The sequence below is a fragment of the Monodon monoceros genome, unplaced genomic scaffold (genome assembly GCF_005190385.1).
Source record: "Monodon monoceros isolate NGI ecotype Baffin Bay Population unplaced genomic scaffold, NGI_Narwhal_1 Super_Scaffold_21, whole genome shotgun sequence".
Lineage (NCBI taxonomy): Eukaryota > Metazoa > Chordata > Mammalia > Artiodactyla > Monodontidae > Monodon > Monodon monoceros.
The window spans coordinates 126,646,461-126,673,962 of record NW_021703778.1 but is presented as its reverse complement, the minus strand read 5'-3'; the positions used below and the strand labels follow the sequence as shown (position 1 = coordinate 126,673,962).

The window sequence follows — 27,502 nt, the reverse complement described above, 5'->3', positions numbered from 1 at the left end:
AAATCATGAGACCATTTCTGTTAATGTTAATGGATTTATTTCACAGACGTGTTTTTTCACTCGTCTTTATTGATAAGAATTAGCAGGGTTTAAATCCAAATGTTGGAACATTATTATCACATAATAAAGACGTTTTGTTCTTTTTCTAAATGAAGACTGAAGTTGCTGAAGATCCTCAACAAGTTTCAACTGTTCATCTTCAACTAGGATTACCACTGGTTTTTATTGTCAGTCAACAAGCTACATATGAAGCTGATAGAACAACTGCAGAATGGGTTGCTTGGCGTCTTCTGGGAAAAGCAGGAGTTCTGCTCCTGTTAAGGTATTTTAAACATAAAGTAGTCACTATACTGTATTTAGCAGAACACTAATATTTTTCTTATACGGCAATCTGTTCACTTATAAATAAAATCAGATCTCTAATGGACTCTAATGTAGTTAAAACCAGTTGCTGAGCTAAAGTCTTTAATTATCAGCTTGATTAATATTTAGACCTTTAAACTTTGGTAAATGAAGCTGTAGATTAAGACAGAGGGTAGAAAATCTGATCTGTATTTATGTGTAAAATTTCTCAGACTCGCTAAATTGTAACCTTTCTTCATAAACATTTTTTAGTATAAGAACTTACAGCTCTATTTTAGATTGACATCCTGGATGACTATTATTCTTGAGATTAACAACATAAAACATTTATTTCCATTTTGAAAAAGGGACTCTTTGGAAGTGGACTTTCCTCAGAATGCTAATGTGGTCTTCAAAAGAGCAGAAGAGGTTAGTCATTTTATATATTGGTCTACAGTGTCTGCTTATTTAATACATGCGGTCCTAAAGTAACATACACTTATTATAGGAAAATTCTGTGAATTGCCACTATTCAAAGATAATTGCTGTTAACATTTTGGTGTGTTTTTTTTCATCTGTTACTCTGTCTCTCCGTGTGTGTGTGTGTGTTTATTTAAATATATATATATTCTTTATTAATTTTTTTGAATGCCAAGTGTCTTCTGTACTCTTTTATTATCATCATAGTCTTTGCATCAAGATACATAGCAATGATAGCAGGTTCCTTTTTAAAGGTTAGTATTAAATATTAAATATCTTTCCCCACTTTAATTTTACATTACTCTGCCAAGAAAAAAATTAAAACTCAAGTTATCTGAAGCCTGGACACACTTCCATGGTTAGCCGGGCTGTGTAAAAGTTGGTGGCTTTGTTCTTGCTGCTCTGTGAGCAGGTCCAGGCCCTAAAAAGATGGACGAGGTTATCATTGTTTTTCAAAAGTGTGCTACAGAAACGGATGGCCTGTTATAAGCCAGGTTACAACGTCAAGACGGGGGGGAGGGAGGGACAGTTTCTTCTGGAAACAGAATTTCTGAAGAGTCCTAGTCCATCATTTTTCCCCAGAATGGTTGGAGGGGGCGTAAAATCTCAACATGAGTTTCAAAGCCCCATCTCTGTGAGGGGACAGTAGTTGCCTTACTGAGGAGGGCGCGGCTCAGTGGTGAGGCGGCCACGTCTGCCCATCCCCACTGCTCTCAGTGAGGGAAAGGAGAGTTTAATGCCCAGGAGTGTGAAGTGGGCTGAAGGTCGGTTGGTACTGAATTCTCTATGAGGTTTCTTCTAGAAACAGACAGCTCAGACCCTTGCTCTCACTTCAGCAAAGAAGTTATTTTAAAAGCACTTGGGAAGTTCCTCCTGCGCCCTTGCAGGGCGGCTCAGAGGAGGGAGTCATCAGTACAGCCACCCTTCCAGGCCATGTCGGAACTCCTGAAAGTTGGAGACCCCGTAGAAGTGGACGAAGGCGGCTGCTACCACCAGGACGTGGAAGATCTGATGAGACTAGAACCATATGTCGGATTTTCCAGGGAAGAAGTGCTCGGGAATCCGTGCAGCATAAAGGCCAGCTCTGGTGATGTACATCACAGCCATGAGGAAGAACCAGCCCATCTGGCCCACCGTGGTGGCCTTGACGAAGCCCTCCACGATTGTAAAGTGCATGGTGGGCACGATGCCGCTCAAGCCAAGCCCCAGGAACACCCCTGCTCTTGTCTGCCGGTGCTTAGGAGTGGCAAACCAGTGCCACTGCACCACAATGATGGCAGAGGTGCCCACGCTGGAGAGGTAGATGAGCCGTGGCTGTGGGGAGCAGTAGAAGGAGCAACAGAGCCAGGGGACAAAGCTCCCCGTAATCAGCAGGGCAATCCCTGAGTAATCCAGTTGGGAAAAGTTCTGAGAGACCTTCTCTGAGTGATAATAGACAGTGTGAAAGAGCCAGGAGAAGCTGAGGCAGAGCACCGTGCCCGGGAAGAACATCCCGAACACCACCTTCTCCTGAAGGGGGGTCATGAAGTACATGTTGGTCTGAGCATGGTCAGGATTCCCAGAAAGAGAAACAGCACAAAACCAAGCAGGTGGGTCCAGATGTTGCCTGTCTCCGTGTGGATGCGGAAGATGCTCTTGAAGCAGGCCCGGAAGGAGGGCATGGGCGGCCTGTGGCCGTGCAGCAGGTAGTCGTTGTCCTTCAGCCAGTCGGGGAGCACGTCGTGTGGGATGACCCTCCAGCACCCCTCCCAGACCTTATGCACAAACTCCTCCATCTTCTCCACGGCATGGTGGGCTTGCAGGGGAAGTGTCGGCACCCAGCCCTCCTCCTCCTCTTCCTGAGGCACTGGGCGTGCCTGCTCTTCTTTAGCTTTGCTTGGGCTGGCGATGCCCTGCTTGCTTAGCTCCTCTAGCAGGGGGCCCAGCTCAGCCAGCTCCGCTGTGTCAGCCTCCCTGTTCCCGGCAGGAACCCCATTGCCCTGGGCCACCACAGGTCCTTTGTGAGAAGACATCTGGCTGGCACCTCAATGCCCTGTGGCTTCAGCTTGGGGAAAGGGTGGGGTCTCTAGGGCCCAGGGAGCAAAGAGTTCCCTGTGATGGAAGACAGGCGGGCGGCGGGCTCTGCTCGGGGCCGTGGACCCCGTGCTACATCCCGCGGCACTGGAGGCGGCCTGTGGCCAAGCGGCGCGAATCTTCTGCCTATATATATACTGTAAAGAAATTTAGGATCATGCTATATATCCTGCTTTTCATGTACAGTTATATTTCATTACTTGCTATTGTGCTGTGATGCCTGCCTTTGTACACTGTTTTGGACGTCACTGATTCTTTCCTTTTGCTAATTTTCTGGAAGTAAGTTTTATTAAAGGAAATGGGAATTTTTAAGACTTTTAAAATGCATTGTCAAATTTCCCTCCAGAAGGGTTATACTTTTACCAGCAGGGTTTGGAATTTCTTGTTTCTCATACATCTTTGCCAGTACTGAACGGTAACCTTAAAAAAAAAATCATTTCTATACACAAAAAAAGTTTCAGTATTAATTTGCATGTCTTTGATAACTTTGACTAGTTAGGTCATTTGTATTTCCTCTGTAAGTTTCTGTTAATGTCCCTTTTTCCTTAAATTGTTCTTAATTAAGAACTCTTTAATTCTGAACATCTTGTAAATATTATATACATGTGCTAAAAAATTATTGATATGTTTATGAACTGCCAGACAGTTTAAACTTAAATTCCCTTGCATAAGTCTATGATAGGAATACTGGGCTAAAGAGTCAGAAGACTTGGATTCTGTTCCTGCTAGTTCTGGGTCCAGATAACTGAATTAACTTCTTCAAGCTCAGATTTCTCATTTGTGAAATAGTCGTAAAACCTCCCCTTCTAACTTACAAGAAGTTTTATAAGACCCAATAGGAAAATACTTTGAGAACTGTAGTATTGTTCAAATGTGTACACTGTGGGGCTAGTATGCTTTGCTTTTTGACCAGGTAATGGAAAGAATACTTTCTGAAGCTATTTTTTTTACTATTAGGTAAAGACCCCTAAGTAAGAAATTACTTAATTTGTTATTGGGAAATAGGTTTTGTAGAAGAATTAAAGTTCATGCTGTTGTCCCAGTGCATATAAAAGTTATATATATACTATACTGTAGTTTAGTAAGTGTGCCATAGCATTATGTCTAAAAAAACAATGTATATGCCTTAATTTAAAAATTCCTTATTGCTAAAAAAATGCTAACCATCATCTGAGCCTTCATTGAGTTGTAATCTTTTTGCTTGTGGAGGGTCCCGCCTTGATGTTGACGTGGCTGCTGACCGACCAGGGCAGTGGCTGCGGCAGTTTCTTAAGATCAGACGACAGTGAAGTTTGCCCCATTGATCGACTCTTCCTTTCATGAAAGATTTCTCTGTAGTATGCTACAGAGCAATGCTGCTGGTAGAATTTTACCCAGAGTAGAACGTCTTTCACAATTGGAATCAATCCTCTCAGACCCTGCTGCTGCTTTATCAACTTAGTTTTTGTAATATTCTCAATCCTTTGTTGTCGTTTCAACAGTCTTCACAGCATCTTCACCAGCAGTGGATTCCATCTCAAGAAACCACTTTCTTTGCTCATCCATAAGAAGCAACTCCTCATCCCTTGAAGTTTTATCATGAGGTTGCAGCAGGGATAATTTACTAAAATAATCCAGTGGCCTAAAATTTCATGTTTTAAAAATGTTTTGGTTGAGGCTTAGTGAAAGAAATTTTAATGGAACAATTTCAATGGAATAGAATTTGGTATTCTTAAAATACCTAGGGGCAGGTAGTATTTTTATGTTTATGGCTAAACAGGCAATTAAACTTTTTAGTGGAATTTTTTTAGATGAAGTATTATTTTGAATATTTCTGTAGAATACAAAATAATATTGTCTCTGTTTGCAATAAAATTGTAGATATTTTTATACCTCAATTGTATTGAGGTGGGACTTACTGTTATATGTAAAATGCTTCAGATGTCAGTGTAATGTAATTGTGACAAGAAGCAAGCGAGACTTTCAGTTCTTTTTTGCCCTCTTTTTCAGTAGCACACACTATCTTTCTATAACGTATACTTTGGATGCTTTTAATAGTGATCGTGGAGTTAATTTACCTTTTTAAAAAAATATATTAAAATTGAAGTTCAGAGGTTTAGTTTCATTTCATTTTAGTATCAAACAAGTAAAACATTTTTATATTAAAATGCTTTGTTATATTTTAGTCATATCTTTTAAAATTAATGTATTTCTAGGGAGTGCCAGTGGAATTTTTGGTGTTAAATAATATTGATTTAATCGTATCCCGTGTGGAAAGTAATATGCACATTGAGGAAATGCACGAAGATGAAGACAATGACATTGAAGGTCCAGATATGGGTAATATGTTTTTTTGATGATCATGCTGCCCTTCCATTTATGCCCAGCATCCTTAAGGTCAGTGAAATTTCAGTGAATTAACTGTCACATTCAAGAATGTGAAGAGGCCTGAAGAAATTAATTTTGAATTTCATTTTAGCAACTTGATGAGGTGTAAAGATATAAGGATGCTCTATTTTGTTTAGTGCGATACCTTTCATTGTTACGTGTCAGGCTTCTGGCTTTCCACAAGTGTGCCTTTATCCTCCACATCAGTTCTTTCAGCCCTACTGGTCTACTCCGTGTTTAAAAAGGACCCAGGAGCCACAGTATGATATTTTATTTTTATTATTCCTATTAGGTTATGAAATTCTGATAAATATAGTTGTATTTGTAAATGAATCCAATTGTTAGCAATATAGGGAGTAGATTTTGATAACATTTTAATAATTCTTTTTAATATGTTATTTCTGCTTTTCTTTTTATTGCTCTTATTGCTTACATTTTTGAAGTATTCTATAGTTTTCAAGGCTATTTCCCACTCATTATTTACTTTGATAGCTGTTCTCTGAGTTAGCTGAGGTCACCTTCGTTTTGTAGAGGGAAAAATCTGTGTTTTAGCTCAGTTAAGTGATCTGCCCAGTGTCACACAAACGGCATGTGGAGCATTCTGACTTGAAATCTTACTTATGATCATTATCATTCCTAGTACTTCTTTTATAACATCAGTCCTATTCTGAAATTGCTTATTTACTTTTCTCTCTTCTCTATTGGTCTACAAAATTTCTAAGGCAGGGATTATGTCTTGTACATTCTAGTATCCCATTTAGTAAATACTTGAATTTTTATATAGTACTATTATCATGAGTCCCATTTAGTAAATACTTTTTTTTAATTAATTAATTAATTAATTTTTGGCTGTGTTGGGTCTTTGTTGCTGTGTGTGGGCTTTCTCTAGTTGCGGCGAGCGAGAGCTACTCTTCGTTGCAGTGCGCGGGTTTCTCATTGTGGTAGCTTCTCTTGTTGTGGACCATGGGTTCTAGGTGTGCAGGCTCAGTAGTTGTGGCTCACAGGCTCTAGAGCATAGGCTCAGTAGTTGTGGCACACGGGCTTAGCTGCTCCGTGGCATGTGGGATCTTCCCAGACCAGGGCTCAAACCCTTGTCCCCTGCATTGGCTGGTGGATTCTTAACCACTGTGCCACCAGGGAAGTCCCGTAAATACTTTTTATATAGTCCTATTATCGTGATTCCCGAGATGGAAGTAATTTACATATTGTTTTCATGAGGTCTCTTTATTATGAGGATCAACATCTATATTATAAATTTAATAAGGGCTCTGAGCTTTAACTGTTACTGGTGACCAGCTTCTTGGTTTGAGCACTGCTCTAGTTTTTTTCTGATATACAGAAGTTAGAATTGCTTGTGATTTAAGCCAGAGTTCTTCTCCATAGCATCGTCATTGTATAGGCAGATCTGTGTTCTGCTCTCTTGCTCCCTGCTTTATTCCTATCATGGTTCATATATTCTTCAGAGTCAGAGGAATCATCTGTAAATTTAATAAGATTCCTGTCCTCAGTGGCTAGTTGCCTGTTTCAAAATTTCATTGTTGCCATGTCTCCTGTTTTACTTCCTGATTCTCTGGCTTTAGTTTGCCCGCTGGTGCTGCCTTCTCTTTTTTTCTAACTCTCCCCTATCTTCTCTCCTCAGCCCAGTTCTCATGTTTCTTAAACAGCTTTGTTTTTTTGCTTTGTAGTGGAATTTTTTGTTTTGTTTTGTTTTTTGGGGTTTTTTTTTTTTGGTCTTAACTTCCTATGTTTGTAATCCATACTGACCCATAATATAGTTTGATGTCGTGCCCATATACACAGTTTCCTTCTCATTTTCATTTCATTCCCATTTATATGAGACATGGATGAGGGTTTGGAAAGAGTTTGTTACCATGTAAGAGCGGAATATAAAGAAAAATGCCCTTCAAAGGAAATGGGCACAAGATGAATCAGAATTAAATGGACTGAGGTCTCCAAAAGGAGAGTATGAAAAAAAATAACAAACATGTGTGGCTAAAGAGAGTGTGTGTGTATATATATATATATACACATTATATATATATATATATATGAATTGGTGAAAGTTTGAGCTGAGGAATAAATAAATTTATAAATTATAAATTTATAAATTTATAAATGAGGGTGGCTTATTAAGAGAATGGGGAAGCAAGAAGGAGGTGTTTGGACAAGATAAGAGAAGAAAGGATGGATTGGGAAATAAGAATGGACTGGCAGGAAAATGAAAATACATGAATAATAAGAAAAAAATACAGTAAATGAGAAAATTGGCCTTTATTAATTTTGGTATTGAGGGCATAACTTTTAGTGTCATAGAATGTGGTATTTAAAAGTACCTTAAAATTAATAGTCGAACTCTTATGTTTCACAGGTTTGAATATTGAGACACAGAGTTATATAACTGACTAGAGTTACACAGTTAAAAATTGCCAATATAGTACTGAAATCCAGACCTAGTATTTTATTTTATAGTATTAGCAATCATATGGAAAATAATAATTTAGTTTTCTGAATGCATTGCCTTTCTCACTTCCTCCCTTCCTTTCTTTTTAATATCTTGTTACAGAGAATTATAAACTTACCATAAAGTAGACAGCATAATAGATCAAATCTCCAGGTACCCATTACCTGGCCTCGCCCAGCCACCATCAGTTTATGGCTAATCCTATTCCAATCACTGCCCTCCCTTTATTATTTTGCAGCAAATTCCAAACATACAAATTCATCCATAAATATTTCCCTGTGTATTTCAGAAATCTAAGGATTCTCCTTTTAAAATTAATGGTATTACTACATCTACAAAGTTAACAATAATTCTTAATATCAGAGTCAGTGTTCAGATTTCAACTTCATCATGATTTTTCATGCCACTGTTGCTTTGTACATGCTGTTCCTTTTACTCCATATGCCTCTACTGCCTGCCTAAGTTTTATTTTTCTTTTAATGTTCAGCTTGTGTCAACTCTTCTAGGAAGCTTGTCTCTCTTATCAAGTTAGATGTCCCTCCAGTGTTATCATACAATCTATATAAATTCCAGTAGGATATTTGTGAGTTCATAATGTGTTTTTTATTTTTTTACCACATACTTTGATGGATGGATGATGAATGGGTGGGTGGATGGATCTATCTGTCTATCTTAAAGTTTTTTTTTTTTTTAAGATTTAATTGACATGTAACATGTTAGTTTTAGTTGTACACCATAATGATTCAATATTTCTATATATTGTGGTTAATGAAAGTTTTTTACATATTCAGAATCCACCCTTAACTCAATACACTTAGAATAAAATCCAAAATTCTTGGCTTATATGGCCTCTTATAATCCAGCTACTGTCTAGCCTAGAGTTTTCTCATGTTATTTCTTCAGGCCATCTTGTTTTAGTCAAATTTGCCTTCCCTCAGTACCTAGAATATGCTTAGCTCTTATTTCTCAGAGCTTTGCATGTGTTTTCCCTTTGCCTAAAACATCCTTTTATTGATTCTCTATCTGGTGGACTTTGGATCTCCCAATCTAAATCTCCCTGTTAAAATCTCTCACTGTGTATTTAACCTTTCCTCTTAAACTGATCACATTTATAGTTATATATTTATTTAGTGATCAGTTTATTGACTGACTTTTCCATAGATTGAGGCTCTGTGTGGTCAGGGACTATGTCTGCTTTGTTTACCACTTTCCTTAATGTCTGTCACAGTGCTTGGCATGTAGTAGAAGCTAAAGAAACACTGTCAAATATGTATGGTAGGACTTTTTTGGCTTATAAATTAATATGTTGATTAGAAATAAAAGAGCAATATTTATATTATTTCTTGACAAGTTTAACGCCTTTTGGAATTGACTAAAACTTGACACTTTCTGGGTCAGGAAGCATCTGAGAGTCATTTAAGATAGGAAGCCAGACAACTGGAAAGTTTTCTTAATATCATGCATTTTAAATATTAAGATTGTATGAATTCAAAAGTTTTTATAAAATACCAAATTTTCACATGCTTGCCTGGGAGAAGAGCTTAAATTTCTTTAATTATACATTTATATTTATATTAATTTCTCTTCAAACATTTTAGATATTCAAGATGATGAAGTGGCAGAAACTGTTTACAGAGACAGGAAGAGACAGTTACCTTTGGAACTCACAGTGGAACTAACAGAAGAAACATTTAATGCGACAGTAACAGCTTCTGACAGCATAGTGCTTTTCTATGCTGGTTGTGAGTATGAGTCTTTAGAGGTGACTACTATATTGCATATTAGGGCATTTAAAGTAGGCACATTTTATTTTTGCATTCTGTTATTGCACATTGTAAAGTGACATAATTTTCATATGTTCCACACTTTGAAATATTTGCTTCTAGCTGATTCTGGGGTTGTAAAACTGATTATATCTGACTTACAAATTGAAGGTTAATGATTAAACTAGATGTTAAGCTTACTAATTTAGAAAAATTATTGTTATTCAAGCTAACGACTGATTAACAGTTATTATAGATTTATAGGCACTATATTGCTTTTATCCTCAAACAATAGCTGTTCAAGTATACTCCTTGCAGTATGAACGCAGAAACCCTCTTAAATGTTTGAACAATATTGACTACTGCATACTAGGATACTTCTTACTAATAAATAACAATTTGGGGAAACCCCATAAATCTATATGTTTGTTATATATAAGTATGGATGCTTTAGAGCAGGGGTCCCCAACCCCCGGGCCATGGACCGGTACTGGTCTGTGGCCTGTTAGGAGCCGGGCCACACAGCAGGAGGTGAGCAGCAGGCAAGCTGGCGAAGCTTCATCTGTATTTATAGCCGCTCCCCATTGCTCGCATTACTGCCTGAGCTCTGCCTCCTGTCAGCATTGTGGTGAGTTGTATAATTATTTCATTATATATTACAATGTAATAATAAGGGAAATAAAATGCACAATAAATGTAATGTGCTTGAATCATCCCGAAACCATCCCCTCACCCTCTAGTCCGTGGAAAAATTGTCTTCCACGAAACCAGTCCCTGGTGCCAAAAAGGTTGGGGACCACTGCTTTAGAGATATGTACATTGTAATATCTGTTTAATTTTTTATTTTAATGTAGGGCAGGCAGTATCCATGGCATTTCTGCAGTCCTACATCGATGTGGCAATTAAGTTGAAAGGTATACTGTGGTATGCATGCTTATTTTCCTGATTTTGAGCCATAGCTATTTGTATAACTGTGTCATGCTAAAGATGTAGAAACCCATGTAAAATTTCAGGTTATTATGTTTGTGTCTCCAAGGTTAATAAGTTAATGAACCATGAGTTTCAGAACTCTCAGAAGCATTCACTTTGATTGTCTTCATAAAACTGTCTTGTAGCTACATAGTTAATCCAGTAATCTTTTTGGCTGAATTCAGTCATTCAGCAAACATTTATTGAGTGCCTACTCTGTGCCAGTTACTGTTAAATATTATTAAATATATACTAAATACTATTAAATAAAAATTTGATAGATAAGACCACATCCTAATGAAGGAACTAAGATACCAGTGTTCTTGAAGCTGTACGGTTAGGATATTTTTTAATAGCCAGGATCTTTTTATTTTAACTATTCTATGAAACCTGATTCAGTGGTAGACAAATAAGAATCCAAGGAATGAACTCAAAATGTCTATGCCACCATCCCAGCAAAGAAAAAAGGAGGAGTAGGGAGGCCTCTTAGCATTAGTAAGAGACAGATAGTGTTGGCTTAGGTAAGTATAATGTTTTGTAATCACTTGAATAAGACAGAATATATCATGCTTTGTGTCTTTAATACGATTTCCTCCTACTCTGTTTTTCTTGTTAATAAAAGCTATTATGGCTAAATAGGCTTTTCCTTGGCTACTCCAGGAATGCATCCACCATTTAGTTTTGAGGCACTAGCTTACAGGCTCTTTCATTATTTAGTAAGTTCCTTATGGGTGGAGAGTGTGTCTTATACTCGGCTCACTGGACTTGGTGCATTGCATTACATTACAGAATATCTGGTGTTTAATAGTTGTTGAGTAAATGATTAAGCAAATGTAGTAGAGTTTCATAAATTTTGTTTTATTTAGTGGAAAATGTGTACTGGTATACAACTTATATATTGGGGACTTTTGTGAACTCAAGAAATTGATTCCAGAAAGTCAATCCTAAACGCAACATGTTCTACAGTAATAAAAACATCAGAGGTATAAAAAATCATTTTTGAACCATTTCTCTTCCATTCATTTCCCAACCACATTTGATCCAACTTTTGATTATTTCATTCCCCAAGTGAAGAGATGATTAAGTCTGTAGATACTGTGATCCCTAACTTTTTTTTTTTTTTTTGCGGTACGCGGGCCTCTCACTGTTGTGGCCTCTCCCGTTGCGGAGCACAGACTCCGGACGCGCAGGCTCAGCGGCCATGGCTCACGGGCCCAGCTGCTCCGTGGCATGTGGGATCCTCCCGAAACGGGGCACGAACCCGTGTCCCCTGCATTGGCAGGCGGACTCTCAACCACTGCGCCACCAGGGAAGCCCCTTAACTTTTTTTTTTTTTAAAGCAATCTTGTCATTCTCTTTTAGATTCTCCTTTATGGTGGCAATTTATAGACAGATTTAAGTTTCTTCTCTTAGGTTTTCCAGCGTTATTGGTAAATAATTAGAAGAAAGAAAAAGGGGGAAAATATAAACCACAATGAAATAGTAATTGGATAATGTCCCTGAATAATAGAATTATTCCCCCCTCCCCAGCCCATTTGGTTAGATACCAAATGAAAATGGAAAAAGATTCTCTTACTTTCTTCTCTGTTAATGACCAAATAAAGATGTGACCCCTCAATGCAAGGACTCTTAGTTGTATGTGTTTGTAGAATAAAAAAGCAGATAACCAACCCAAGGGCTTGATTCCTTTTTTGATTAGTATGTTCTTTATGAATAACAATCCTGTTAGTAATTAGATATCAGATAAATGGATTGTTTTGGAAGTTCATGAGGCTTAATATAGAAATGCATACTATATGTAACAATAGTGTTTTGTGTCTATGGTGAAGCCTATACTGTAATTTTGTAAATTGGGAAAATATTGTAATACTTTGGTCGTTTAGTCCTGTAATCTCTCATATTGACTTGGGAAAAAGCCACTTTTTATCTCTTAGTACAAGAGGATGGAGAATATTTTATACTCAGTCACAAGGTGGCAGCAAATGTCAAGTTTTTATAATTACATAGTATCTGTAGCTAAGAGAGTCTGTTTTGTTTTGTTTTTCTTTTAAATTAAGACCCCTATTTGGAATTGCTGCATTGATAAAGTATGTGGAATGTAATACTACAGTCATCTTAGAATATTAGACTATTTCCATTTGAAACATGATTAAGTATTGAAACCATTTTACAGGAAAAAATTAAAATGTGATAACTTCAGTATAAGTAGCCTTATAACTTTTAATGATATGTATCAATATTCTTTTTCCAGTTTTAAAGATAACATCAAAGTTTTCAACTTGGACAAAGGAATAATAACATTTTTAGCAGTAGACCCATTGAGGATGCTTATTGAAGGGAAAGAACTACATTTGTAATAACACCATGTTCCATCCTTGGGTGGCAGTACATAATATGATATTGTCTGAACAAGCACCAGTACAAGCACCACTAGATATTTATTGACTAAATGATTAAAATAAAGGATAAGAGAACTTTATAGAGTAGATCCAGCTTTACAAGGAATAAGAATTTATTTTTGTTTATATGCACATATAATATTCAGGTATTAATATACTTTAGGGTAAACATTGAAAATTTGTTCACGAAGAAATATCAGGGCACATTTCACAAATTTTTTATTGGGCACATAATATGTAACAGACATTGTACTAGGCAGCAGGTTTATAGTGGTGAATAAGACAGACTAGACCCTGCCTATATTATCAAACAGATTGCTAACACTAAATCTAAGGTAGTAAGTTATTGCATCTATGAGATATAATCTAGGATCATTTAAAATGTAAGAAAGAATTTTCAGTATTAAAACTTTTGGCAATAAGTTATTAAAATACTGCATTTCACAATTTTAGTCATATGGGTAGATAACATCTTAAAGTAGGATATAACCTATATTGATACACAAAGATTCCTTCTTTGATCTAATATTATATTAAAGTTTCCTTTTATTAGAATTCATTCTTTCATTAGCTGAGTTGTGTGGTGCTTTGTCATTTGTTTTTTGATATCTCTTCACCTAATTAGTTACACATTTTGGAGGGCCTTGCATATACAGTTGACTTAAACAACACAAGGATTAGGGATGTTGACCCTCTGTGCAGTAGAAAATCCAAGAATAACAGATTTGGCCCTCTGTATACATGGTTGCACCATATCTGAGGTTCCATATCCATGGATTCATCCAACCATGGAATGTGTAGTACTGTAATATTTACTATTGAGAAAAATCCACATATAAGTGGACCTGCACAGTTGAAACCTGTGTTATTCAAGGGTCAACTGTATTAGTATAGAACAAGTAGAAATTTCTCTTTGGAATTCCACTATGATGTGTTTTCTTGGGCTGAGAAGAGATTATAATATTTTAAATAAATAAGAAATTATAATATTTAGACAGGATGGGTATGTGAAGCCCTAAATGAATTCCATGTGTTAGTTTATTCACACACATATTTAAGGTGTTTCATGTTCAAGGACCACTCTAGGTGCTGGAAAACCAGTGACAAGGAAAACAGACACAGTCCCTACTCTCAGGGAGCTCTAATCGTACAACAACACAGATGAGTACATAATTACATGATGAGATAGGGAAAAGAGCTTGGTCCTCTAAGAGCATAGGAATCTGATGCAGATCAGGGTGTCAGAGGAGGCTTCCTTGAAGTGGTCACACGTGCAGAGATCTGAAGGGGTGAAAAGACCTGACTGCAGAAACTTGTGGGTGTGGGCTGGTAGCAAAGTAGATTTCAGTTTTGAAAAGATATCTCTAGCTTCAGTGTAGAGACATATCGAATTCAGGGAGATAAATTAGGAGAAATGATAAATGGTGGCAGTGAAGAGAGAGGGACAGATATAAGAGTTATTTAAAATTCAGGTGGTAAAATTGAAGGGCATGCTGATTGATGTGATTAGACCTGTGGAGTTTAGGAATGGGGAGGCGCAAAAGATGGTACTTTGTTTTCCGAGTTATACAAAGATGGCAACATTCACTACTATTCAGAGGAAAGAAACCATATTTGTTTTAGACATCTTGAGTTTGAGGATGTTTCCGTTCAAAGGGAACTAGAGAAGGCAGTAAGAATACATTGGTCTGGAACTTTAAAGGATGAGCCTGGGCCAAAGCTATAAATTTAGGATTCATTAGATTGCCGATGATTATTGAGATTGTCTAGAAGAGAGGGTAGAACAAGAAGAGAAAGCAGCTTAAACTGAGCCTTGGGGGAACTCCTGACTCCACTGGCAGAAGAGCCTGCAAGAGGGACCAAAATGGAGCAGCTAGAGAGTCAGGTGTGGGGATGGGAGCCAATAGAGGAAGGTGCTGCAGAAAATCAAGGGAAGAGAGTGTTTCAGCTGGAGTGTTTCATGCTGCTGAGAAGTTGTAATAAGAATGGGATATAGAGGTGGGGTCAAGATGGTGAGGTGGGAAGATGCAGGGATAGTGTCTCCCCACAACTAGGGCGCCTGCCAGCTGCTGGTGGGGGACTCTGATCCCCAAGGAGATGGAAGGAACCCCAAAGTGAACCGGCAGCTTGCAGGATCCTGGTTCACAAGCCCGGGGTCTGGCCATAGCTCCTGCAGTGGGAGCTCCGAGTCCAAACCACTGGACTAACAGAGAACCTCAGATCCCAGGGAATATTCATCAGAGTGAGGTCTCAAGGAGGTCCCCATCTCAGCACCAATTTATAGTAATGATAATAAAGATGATCCAGAATCTCGGAAATAGAATGGAGGCATGGATTGAGAAAATACAGGAAATGTTTAACAAAGATCTGGAAGAAGTAAAGAACAAACAACAGAGATGAACAACACAAGAAAAATACACTAGAAGGAATCAATAACAGAATAACGGAGGCAGAAGAACGAATAAGTGAGCTGGAAGACAACATGGTGGAAATAACTGCTGAGGAGTAGAAAAAAGAAAAAAGAATGAAAAGAATTGAAGACAACCTCAGAGACCTCTGGGACAACACGAGACGCACCAACATTCGAATTACTGGGGTCCCAGAAGAAGAAGAGAAAAAGGAAGGGTCTGAGAAAATATTTGAAGGGATTATAGTTGAAAAGTTCCTTAACATGGGAAAGGAAATAGTCAATCAAGTCCAGGAAGCACAGAGAGTCCCATACAGGATAAACTCTAGGAAAAACACACTAATACATATATTAAACCAACAAAAATTAAATTCAAAGAAAAAAATAGCATCAAGGGTAAAACAAAAAATAACATACAAAGGAATCCCCATAAGGTTATCAGCTGATTTTTCAGCAGAAACTCTGCGGGCCAGAAGGGAATGGCAGGATATACTTAAAGTGATGAAAGAGAAAAACCTACAACCAAGATTACTCTACCTAGCAAGGACCTCATTCAGATTTGATGGAGAAGTCAAAAGCTTTTCAGATAAGCAAAAGGTAAGAGAATTCAGTATCACCAAACCAGCTTTACAATAAATGCGAAAGAAACTTCTCTAAGTGGGAAACACAAGAGAAGAAAAAGACCCACAAAAAGAAACCCAAAACAATTAAGAAAATGGTAATAGGAACATACATATCGATAGTAGCCTTGAATGTAAATGGATTAACTGCCAACCAAAAGACACAGACTGGTTGAATGGATACAAAAACAAGACCCATATATATGCTGTCTACAGGAGACCCACTTCAGACCTAGAGACACATACAGACTGAAAGTGAAGGGATGGAAAAAGATATTCCATGCAAATGGAAATCAAAAGAAAGCTGGAGTAGCAATACTCATATCAGATAAAATAGACTTTAAAATGAAGACTGTTACAAGAGATAAGGAGGGACACTACATAATGATCAAAGGATCAATCCAAGAAGAAGATATAACAATTATAAATATTTATGTATCCAACATAGGAGCACCTCAATACATAAGGAAAATGCTAACAACCATGAAAGGAGAAATCGACAGTAACACAATAATAGTAGGGGATTTTAACACCCTACTTACACCAATAGATAGATCATCCAGACAGAAAATAAATAATGAAACACAAGCTTTAAATGACACAATAGACCAGATAGATCTAATTGATACTTATAGAACATTTCACCCAAAAGTGTCAGAATACACTTCTTCTCAAGTGCACATGGAACATTCTCCAGGATAGATCACATCTTGGGTCACAAATCAAGCCTTGGAAAATTTAAGAAAATCGAAATTGTATTATGCAACTTTTCTGACCACAACGCTATGAGATTGGAAATCAATTACAGGAAAAAAACCTGTAAAAAACACAAATACATGGAGGCTAAACAGTGCACTACTAAATAACCAAGAAATCACTGAAGAAATCAAAGAAGAAATAAAAAAAAATACATAGAAACAAATGTTGATGAAATCACAATGACCCCAAACCTATGAGATGCAGTAAAAGCAGTTCTAAGAGGGAAGTTTATAGCAATACAATCTCACCTCAAGACACAAGAAAATTGTCAAATAAACAATCTATAACCCTACACTTAAAACAACTAGAGAAAGAAGAACAAAGAAAACCCAAAGTCAGTAGAAGGAAAGAAATCATAAAGATCAGAGCAGAAATAAATGAAATAGAAACAAAGACAACAATAGCAAAGATCAATAAAACTAAAAGCTTGTTCTTTGAGAAGATAACAAAATTGATAAACCCTTAGCCAGACTCATCAAGAAAAAAAGGAAGAGGACTCAAATCAATAAAATTAAAAATGCAAAAGGAGAAATCACAACCGACATTGCAGAAATACAAAGGATTATAAGAGACTACTAAAAACAACTATACGCCAATAAAATGGACAACCACAAAGAAATGGACAAATTCTTGGACAAATGGACAAAACTTTCCAAGATGGAACCAGGAAGAATTAAAAGTATAAACAGACCTATCACAAGTAATGAAATTGAAACCAGAATTAAAAATCTTCCAACAAACAGAAGTCCAGGACCAGATGGCTTCACAGGTGAATTCTATCAAACATTTAGAGAAGAGCTAACACTCATCCTTTTCAAACTCTTCCAAAAAATTGCAGAGGAAGAAACACTCCCAAATTCATTCTACAAAGCACATCACCCTGATACCAAAGCCAGAAAAAGATATCACAAAAAAAGGAAAATTAAAGACCAATATCACTGATGAACATAGATGCAAAAATCCTGAACAAAATACTAGCAAACAGAATCCAACAGCACATTAAAAGGATCGTACACCATGATCAAGTGGGATTTATCCCAGGGATGCAAGGATTCTTCAATATATGCAAATCAATCAATGTGATACACCACGTTAACAAATTCAGGAATAAAAACCATATGATTATCTCAATAGATGCAGGAGAAGCTTTTGACAAAATTCAACATCGATTTATGATAAAACTCTCCAGAAAATGGGCATAGAGGGAACCTACCTCAACATAATAAAGGCCATATATGACAAACCCACAGCAAGCATCATACTCAATGGTAAAAAACTGAAAGCATTTCCACTAAGATCGGGAAAAAGACAAGGATGTCCACTCTTGCCACTATTATTCAACATAGTTTTGGAAGTCCTTGCCACAGCAATCAGAGAAGAAAAAGAAATAAAAGGAATACAAATTGGAAAAGAAGAAGTAAAGCCGCCACTGTTTGCCAATGACATGATAATATTCATAGAAGATCCTAAAGATGCCACCAGAAAACTACTAGAACTAATCAATGAACTTGGTAAGGTTGCAGGATACAAAATTAATGCACAGGAATCTCTGGCATTCCTATACACCAACAACGAAAAATCAGAAAGAGAAATTAAGGAAACACTCCCATTTACCACTGCAACAAAAAGAATAAAATACCTAGGAATAGACCTGCCTAAGGAGGCAAAAGACTTGTACTTAGAAACTATAAAACAAGGCTGAAAGAAATCAAAGATGACATAAACAGATGGAGAAATATACCATGTTCTTAGATTAGAAGATTCAATATTGTGAAAATGACTATACTACTCAAAGCAATCTACAAATTCAGTGCAATCCCTATCAAACTACCAATGGAATCCTTCACAGAAGTAGAACAAAAAATTTTACAATTCATATGGAAACACAAAAGATCCCGAATAGCCAAAGCAATCTTGAGAACGAAAAAAGGAGCTGGAGGAATCAGGCTCCCTGACTTCAGACTATACCACAAAGCTACAGTAATGAAGACAGTATGGTGCTGGCACAGAAACAGAAATATAGATCAATGATACAGGATAGAATGCCCAGAGGTAAACCCAGGCACATATGGGCACTTAATTTACGACAAAGGAGGCAAGAACATACAATGGAGAAAAGACAAACTCTTCAATAAGTGCTGGGAAAACTGGACAGCTACACGTAAAAGAATGAAATTAGAACACTACTTAACACCATACACAAAAATAAACTCCAAATGGATTAAAGACTCAAATGTAATACCAGACACTATAAAACTCTTAGAGGAAAAACACTCTTTGACATAAGATCTTTTTTCTCCCACCTCCTAGAGTAACAGAAATTAAAAAAAAAAAATAAACAAATAGGACTTAATTAAACTTAAAAGCTTTGCACAGCCAAGGAAACCATAAACAAGACAAAAAAAACCACCCTCAGAATGGGAGAAAATATTTGCAAATGAAACAACAGACAAAGGATCATCTCCAAAATATACAAACAGCTCATGGAGCTCAATATCAAAAAAAAACAATCCAGTTAAAAAATGGGCAGAAGACCTAAATTGACATTTCACCAAGGAAGGCATACAGATGGCCAAGAGGCACATGAAAAGATGCTCAACATACTAATTAGTAGTGAAATGCAAATCAGAACTACAAAGAGGTATCACCTCATGCCGGTCAGAATGGTTATTATCAAAAAATCTAGAAACAATAAATGCTGGAAAGGGCGTGGTGAAAAGGGAACCCTTCTGCACTGTTGGTGGGAATGTAAATTAATACAACCACTATGGAAAACAGTATGGAGGTTCCTTAAAAAACTAAACATAGAACTACCATACAACCCAGCAATCCCACTACTGGGCATATACCCTGAGAAAACCATAATTCAAAAAGAGTCATGTACCACAGTGTTCATCGCAGCTCTATTTACAATAGCCAGGCCATGGAAGCAACCTAAGTGTCCATCGGCAGATGAATGGATAAAGAAGATGTGACACATATGTACAATGGAATATTACTCGGCCATAAAAAGGAACAAAATTGAGTTATTTGTAGTGAGGTGGATGGACCTAGAGTCTGTCATACGAGTGAAGTAAGAAGGAGAAAAACAAATACCCTATGCTAATGCATATATATGGAATCCCCCTCCCCCCCAAAAAAAATGGTACTGATGAACCTAGTTGCAGGGCAGGAATAAAGAGGTAGACATAGAAAATGGACTTGTGGACATGGAATGGGAGGGCGAAGCTGGGACAAAGTGAGAGTAACATCGACATATATACACTACCGGATATAAAATAGTTGGCTGGTGGGAAGCAGCAACATAGCACAGGGAGATCAGCTCAGTGCTTTGCGATGACCTAGAGGGGTGCGAGGGAGGCTCAAGAGGGAGGAGATATGGGGACATGTGTATGCATATGGCTGATTGGCTTTGTTGTGCAACAGAAATTGACACTGTAGTGTGAAGCCATTATACTCCAATAAGCATTAAATAAAAGAGTGGGATATAAAAAATAGTTCTCAACAAATGAGTTTTCTACATTAACATTTGTAAAATGTGCATTTTCCTTTTATTTAGGCACCTCTACTATGCTGCTTACTAGAGTAAACTGTGCAGATTGGTCTCATGTATGTGCCAAGCAAAATGTTACTGAATTTCCTGTTGTAAAGATGTACAAGGAAGGTGAGAACCCAGTATCTTATGCTGGTATGCTAGGAACTGAAGATCTCCTAAAATTTATCCAGCTGTAAGTATTCAGCTTCACCCTAAGATTTTTAAAATGTTAGGTCTATAAAACTTCTAATTCCCATACTTTGTTGACACACTTTGGATAGGTTAAGGAGGTATGAATTGCGATCACAGGGGAAACACTAATGAGCAGAGCCTATCTACTACATTCCATCACCTTTAGGGAGATAGAAATTTTGTTTAATGAGGCTGATTTTTTGTTTAGAATAGTATTTAATTGTCTTTATTTTGTCAGATGCTTGTCCTGTGGAATATGCTACGTTCAGTATATTTTATGTTTTACAAGCTGAAAAGTATCTTTAAAAATTAATTTTGAATATAGTTAAATATTCATCCAGCAACAGGATTTCATGCCCAGCGAATATTACGTCTGTCCAAGAAGCAGAAGAATATTTAAGTGGGAAATTACATAAAGACCTGGTCTCCTATTCTAGCGTGTCAGTACTGGGGCTGTTTAGTCCAACTATGACAACAGGTAAGTGGAATTGAACATTTAAATTATGTAATATATAGCTAAAGACTCGTTTACTAGGGTTTTTTTTGAAAGAATTAATATCTTTTTAAATTATAGAGAATTCAATTAGAGAATTTTGAAAATACAGAGAAGTTGGAAGAAAAAAATAAAAATCTGTAATTATTTAGAGTTGTTGAACTTTAATGTAATTCCTTCACTGTTTTTCTGTGTACCGATATATTGCATATTTATGTACATTTTAGTGTAATTGGGCTACTACTATGTATTTAGGTTAGTATCTGCTGTTTTTATTTAACATTAAGTGGGTGCCTTTTTTCAGGTGATTAATATTCTTCAAAAATATACCTGTATAATATTTGATTGGATGAATATACCATAATTTATTTAACTATTTGCCAACAAATAATATTTTTGTTTCCCTTTTTTCTTTTTGCTATATGTAAAGAATATTTTCATTTATGAGTCTTTGTGTAGATTTTAGGATTCTCTATGTATAGTATCATGTCATCTGCAAACAGTGACAGCTTTACTTCTTCTTTTCCGATTTGGATTCCTTTTATTTCTTTTTCTTCTCTGATTGCTGTGGCTAAAACTTCCAAAACTATGTTGAATAATAGTGGTGAGAGTGGACAACCTTCTCTTGTTCCTGATCTTAGAGGAAATGGTTTCAGTTTTTCACCATTGAGAACGATGCTGGCTGTGGGTTTGTCATATATGGCCTTTATTATGTTGAGATAAGTTCCCTCTATGCCTACTTTCTGCAGGGTTTTTATCATAAATAGGTGTTGAATTTTCTCAAAAGCTTTTTCTGCATCTATTGAGATAATCATATGGTTTTTCTCCTTCAATTTGTTAATATGGTGTATCACATTAATTGATTTGAGTATATTGAAGAATCCTTGCATTCCTGGGATTAACCGCACTTGATCATGGTGTATGATCCTTTTAATGTGCTGTTGGATTCTGTTTGCTAGTACTTCGTTGAAGGTTTTTTCATCTATGTTCATCAGTGGTATTGGCCTGTAATTTTCTTTCTTTTTGACATCTTTGTCTGGTTTGATGGTGATGGTGGCCTCATAGAATGAGTTTGGGAGTGTTCCTCCCTCTGCTATATTTTGGAAGAGTTTGAGAAGTATAGGTGTTAGCTTTTCTCTAAATGTTTGATAGAATTCACCTGTGAAGCCATCTGGTCCTGGGCTTTTGTTTGTTGGAAGATTTTTAATCACAGTCTCAATTTCAGTGCTTGTGATTCGTCTGTTTATATTTTCTATTTCTTACTGGTTCGGTCTCGGAAGGTTGTGCTTTTTTCTAAGAGTGTGTCCGTTTCTTCCAGATTGTCCATTTTATTGGCATATAGTTGCTTGTAGTAATCTCTCATGATCCTTTGTATTTCTGCAGTGTTAGTTGTTACTTCTCCATTTTCACTTCTAATTCTATTGATTTGAGTCTTCTCCCTTTTTTTCTTCATGAGTCTGGCGAATGGTTTATCAATTTTGTTTATCTTCTCAGAGAACTAGCTTTTACTTTTATTGATCTTTGCTATTGTTTCCTTCATTTTTTTGGTTTATTTCTGATCTGATCTTTATTATTTCTTTCCTTCTGCTAGCTTTGAGGTTTTTTTGTTCTTCTTTCTCTGATTGCTTTAGGTATAAGGTTAGGTTGTTTATTTGAGTTGTTTCTTGAGGTACGACTGTATTGCTTTATACTTTCCTCTTATAGAATTGATTTTGCTGCATCCCATAGGTTTTGGGTCATCGTTTTTTCACTGGCATTTGTTTCTAGGTATTTTTTTATTTCCTCTTTGATTTCTTCAGTAATCTCTTGGTTATTTAGTGTATTGTTTAGCCTCCATGTGTTTGTAATGTTTACAGATTTTTTCCTGTAATTGATATCTAGTCTCATAGCGTTGTGGTTGGAAAAGATACCTGATATGATTTCAGTTTTCTTAAGTTTACCAAGGCTGATTTCCGACCCAAGATATGATCTATCCTGCAGAATGTTCCATGAGCACTCGAGAAGAAAGTGTATTCTGTTGTTTTTGGATGGAATGTCCTATAAATATCAATTAAGTCCATCTTGTTTAATGTATCACTTAAAGCTTGTGTTTCCTTATTTATTTTCAATTTGGATGATCTGTCCATTGGTGAAAGTGGGCTGTTAAAGTCCCCTACTATGATTGTGTTAATGTCGCTTTCCCCTTTTATGGCTGTTAGCGTTTGCCTTATGTATTGAGGTGCTCCTATGTTGGGTGCATAAATATTTACAATTGTTATATCTTCTTCTTGGATTGATCCCTTGATCGTTATGTAGTGTCCTTCTTTGTTTCTTGTGATAGTCTTTATTTTAAAGTCTGTTTTGTCTGATATGAGAATTGCTACTCCAGCTTTCATTTGGTATCCATTTGCATGGAATAGCTTTTTCCATCCTCTCACTTTCAGTCTGTATGTATCCCTAGGTCTGAAGTGGGTCTCTTGTAGACAGCATATATATGGGTCTTGTTTTTGTATCTATTCAGCCCGTCTATGTCTTTTGGTTGGAGCATTTAATCCATTTACACTTAAGGTAATTATCGATATGTATGTTTCTATTCCCATTTTCTTCATTGTTTTGGGTTTGTTATTGTAGGTGTTTTCCTTCTCTTGTGTTTCCTGCCTAAAGAAGTTCCTTTAGCATTTGTTGTAAAGCTGGTTTGGTGGTGCTGAATTCTGTTAGCTTTTGCTCGTCTGTAAAATTTTTAATTTCTCTGTCGAATCTGAATGAGATCCTTTCTGGGTAGAGTAATCGTGGTTGTAAGTTTTTCCCTTTCATCACTTTGAATTTGTCCTGCCATTCCCTTCTGGCTTGCAGAGTTTCTGCTGAAGGATCAGCTATTAACCTTATGGGGATTCCCTTGTATGTTAGTTGTTGTTTTTCCCTCACTGATTTTAATATGTTTTCTTTGTATTTAGTTTTTGATAATTTGATTGATATGTGTCTTGGCGTGTTTCTCCTTGGATTTATCTTGTATGGGACTCTCTGCACTTCCTGGACTTGACTATTTCCTTTCCCATATTAAGGAAGTTTTCAACTATAATCTCTTCAAATATTTTCTCAGTCCCTTTCTTTTTCTCTTCTTCTTCTTGCACCCCTATAATTCAAATGTTGGTGTATTTAAAATTGTCCCAGAGGTCTCTGAGACTGTCCTCGATTCTTTTCATTGTTTATTGTGCTTTGCAGTAATTATTTCCACTATTTTATCTTCCAGGTCACTTAATCTGTTCTTCTGCCTCAGTTATTCTGCTGTTGATTCCTTCCAGAGAATTTTTAATTTCATTTATTGTGTTGTTCATCATTGTTTGCCCTTTAGTTCTTCTAGGTCCTTGTTCAACATTTCTTGTATTTTTTCCATTCTATTTCCAAGACTTTGGATCACCTTTACTATCATTATTCTGAATTATTTTTCAGGTAGACTGCCTATTTCCTCTTCATTTGTTTGCCCTGGCGGGTTTTTATCTTGCTCCTTCATCTGCTGTGTGTTTCTCTGTCTTCTCATTTTGCTTAACTTACTGAGTTTGGGGTCTCCTTTTCGCAGGCTGCAGATTTGTAGATCCTGTTGTTTCTGGTGTCTACCCCTAGTGACTAAGGTTGCTTCAGTGGGTTGTGTAGGCTTCCTGGTGGAGGGGACTAGTGCATGCGTTTTGGTGGATGAGGCTGGGTCTTGTCTTTCTGGTGGGCAGGTCCGCATCTGGTGGTGTGTTTTGGGGTGTCTGTGACCTTATTATGATTTTAGGCAGCCTCTCTGCTAATGGGTGGGATTGTGTTCCTGTCTTGCTAGTTGTTTGGCATAGGGTGTCCAGCACTACAGCTTGCTGGTCATTGAGTGGAGCTGGGTGTTAGCATTGAGATGGAGATCTCTAGGAGAGCTTTTGCCATTTGATATTACGTGGAGCCAGGGGGTCTCTGATGGAACAGTGGTCTCTTGCCTCTTAGACTTTTCCCCAGACTCCCTTCGGGCTAGCTGTGGTGCAGTAGCCCCCTTCAGGCTGTGTTCATGAAGCCAACCCCAGTCCTCCTACTGGGATCTGAACTCTGAAGCCTGAGCCTCTGCTCCTAGCCCCCACCCACCTTGGCAGATGAGCAGACAAGCCTTTCAGGCTGGTAAGTGCTGGTAGGCCCGATCCTCTGTGTGGAAGTCTGTCCACTTTGCCCTCTGCACCTGTATTGCTGTGCTCTCCTCCATGGCCCTGAAGCTTCCCACCAGCCCACCACTCGTCTCTGCCTGTGAAGGGGCTTCCTAGTGTGTGGAAACTTTTCCTCCTTCACAGCTCCCTCCCAGAGGTGCAGGTCCTGTCCCTATTTTTTTGTCTCTGTGTTTTCTGTTTTTCTTTTGCCCTGCCCAGGTACATGGGGAGTTTCTTGCCTTTTGGGAAGTCTGAGGTCTTTTACCAGCATTCAGTATGTGCTCTGTAGGAGTTGTTCCACATGTAGATGTATTTGTGATGTATTTGTGGGGAGGAAGGTGATCTCCATGTCTTACTCCTCTGCCATGTTGAAGGTCTCTCCCAAAACAATCTTGAGAAATAAAAACAGAGCTGGAGGAATCAGGCTCCCTGACTTCAAACTATACTACAAAGCTTCAGTAATCAAGACAGTATGGTACTGGCACAAAAACAGAAATGTAGATCAATGGAACAGGATAGAAAGCCCTGAGATAAACCAATGCACATATGGTTACCTTATTTTTGATAAAGGAGGCAAGAGTGTACAATGGAGAAAAGACAGCCTCTTCAATAAGTAGTGCTGGGAAAACTGGACAGCTACCTGTAAAAAATGGAATTAGAACACTCCCTAACACCATACACAAAAATAAACTCAAAATGGATTAAAAACCTAAATGTAAGGCCAGACACTCTAAAACTCTTAGAGGAAAACATAGGCAGAACACTCTATGACATAAATCACAGCAAGATCCTTTTTGACCCACCTCCTAGAGAAATGGAAATAAAAACAAACATAAACAAATGGCACCTAATGAAACTTAAAAGCTTCTGCACAGCAAAGGAAACAAAAAAAATGAAAAGACAACCCTTATAATGGGAGAAAATATTTGCAAATGAAGCAACTGACACAGGATTAATCTCCAAAATATACACGCAACTCATGCAGCTCAATATCAAAAAAACAAACATCAATCCAAAAATGGGCAGCGGACCTAAATAGACATTTCTCCAAAGAAGATATACAGATTGCCAATGAACAGATGAAAGGATGCTCAACATCACTAATCATTAGAGAAATGCAAATCAAAACTACAATGAGGTATCACCTCACACCACTCAGAGTGGACATCATCAAAAAAATCTACAAACAATAAATGCTGGAGAGGGTGTGGAGAAAAGGGAACCCTCTTGAAGTGTTGGTGGGAATGTAAATTGATGCAGCCACTATGGAGAACAGTATGGAGGTTCCTTAAAAAACTAAAAATAGAACTACCATATGACCCAGCAATCCCACTACTTGGCATATACCAAGAAAACTATAATTCAAATAGTCATGTACCACAGTGTTCATTGCAGCACTATTTACAATAGCCAGGACGTGGAAGCAACCTAAGTGTCTGTTGACAGATGAATGGATAAAGAAGATGTGGCACATATATACAGTGGAATATTACTCAGCCATAAAAAGAAACGAAATTGAGTTATTTGTAGTGAGGTGGATGGTTCCAGAGTCTGTCATACAGAGTGAAGTAAGTCAGAAAGAGAGAAGCAAATACTGTATGCTAACACATATATATGGAATCTAAGAAAAAAAATGGTTCTGATGAACCTAGGGGCAGGACAGGAATAAGGACACAGCTGTAGAGAATGGTCTTGAGGACACGGGGAGGGGGAAGTGTAAACTGGGACAAAGTTAAGAGAGTAGTATTGACTACATACACTACCAAATGTAAAATAGATAGCTAGTGGGAAGCAGCTGCATTGCACAGGGAGATCAGCTCAGTGATTTGTGACCACCTAGAGGGGTGGGATAAGGAGGGTGGGAGGGAGATGCAAGAGTGAAGCAATATGGGGATATACATATGCATATAGCTGATTCACTTTGTTATACAGCAGAGACCAACACAACATTGTAAAGCAATTATATTCCAATAAAGATGTTAAAAATTATTTTACTGAAGTATAGTTGATTTACAATGTTGTGTTAATTTCAGCTGTACAGCAGAGTGACTCAGTAATACATATATATTCTTTTTCATATTCTATTCCATTATGGTTTATCACAGGATATTGAATATAGTTCCCTGTGCTATACACTAGGACCTTATTGTTTATCCATCCTATATATAATAGTTTGTTCCTGTTAATCCCAAACTCCAAATCCTTCCCTCCCACACACTCCTCCCCCACTTGGCAACCACAAGTCTGTTCTCCATGTCTGTGAGTCTGTTTCTGTTTCGTAGATATGTTCATTTTTGTTGTATTTTAGATTCCATATATAAGTGATATCATATGGTATTTGTCTTTCACCTTCTGACTGACTTTGCTTAGTATGATAATCTCTAGGTCCATCCATGTTGCTACAAATGCATTTTTCATTCTTTTTTATGGCTGAGTAGTATTCCAGTGTGTGTGTGTGTGTGTGTGTGTGTGTGTGTGTGTGTGTGTGTGTGTGTGT

The 27,502-nt window shown here is 37.3% G+C and overlaps 1 protein-coding gene and 1 pseudogene across 1 annotated transcript in view; one reads left to right on the top strand and one right to left on the bottom strand.

The window, feature by feature from the left end:
* The window catches only part of TXNDC16 (thioredoxin domain containing 16), a 103,758-nt gene that overhangs the window by 49,503 nt on the left and 26,753 nt on the right, over positions 1-27,502 (top strand). The window contains exons 8-14 of the mRNA XM_029239772.1: positions 156-322; positions 711-771; positions 5,091-5,214; positions 9,322-9,465; positions 10,341-10,400; positions 20,200-20,368; positions 20,709-20,845. Of these exons, the coding sequence (XP_029095605.1) occupies positions 156-322; positions 711-771; positions 5,091-5,214; positions 9,322-9,465; positions 10,341-10,400; positions 20,200-20,368; positions 20,709-20,845 (862 nt within the window). The remainder of the gene's footprint in view (positions 1-155; positions 323-710; positions 772-5,090; positions 5,215-9,321; positions 9,466-10,340; positions 10,401-20,199; positions 20,369-20,708; positions 20,846-27,502) is intronic.
* On the bottom strand, positions 1,716-2,834 carry LOC114905202 (annotated as a pseudogene).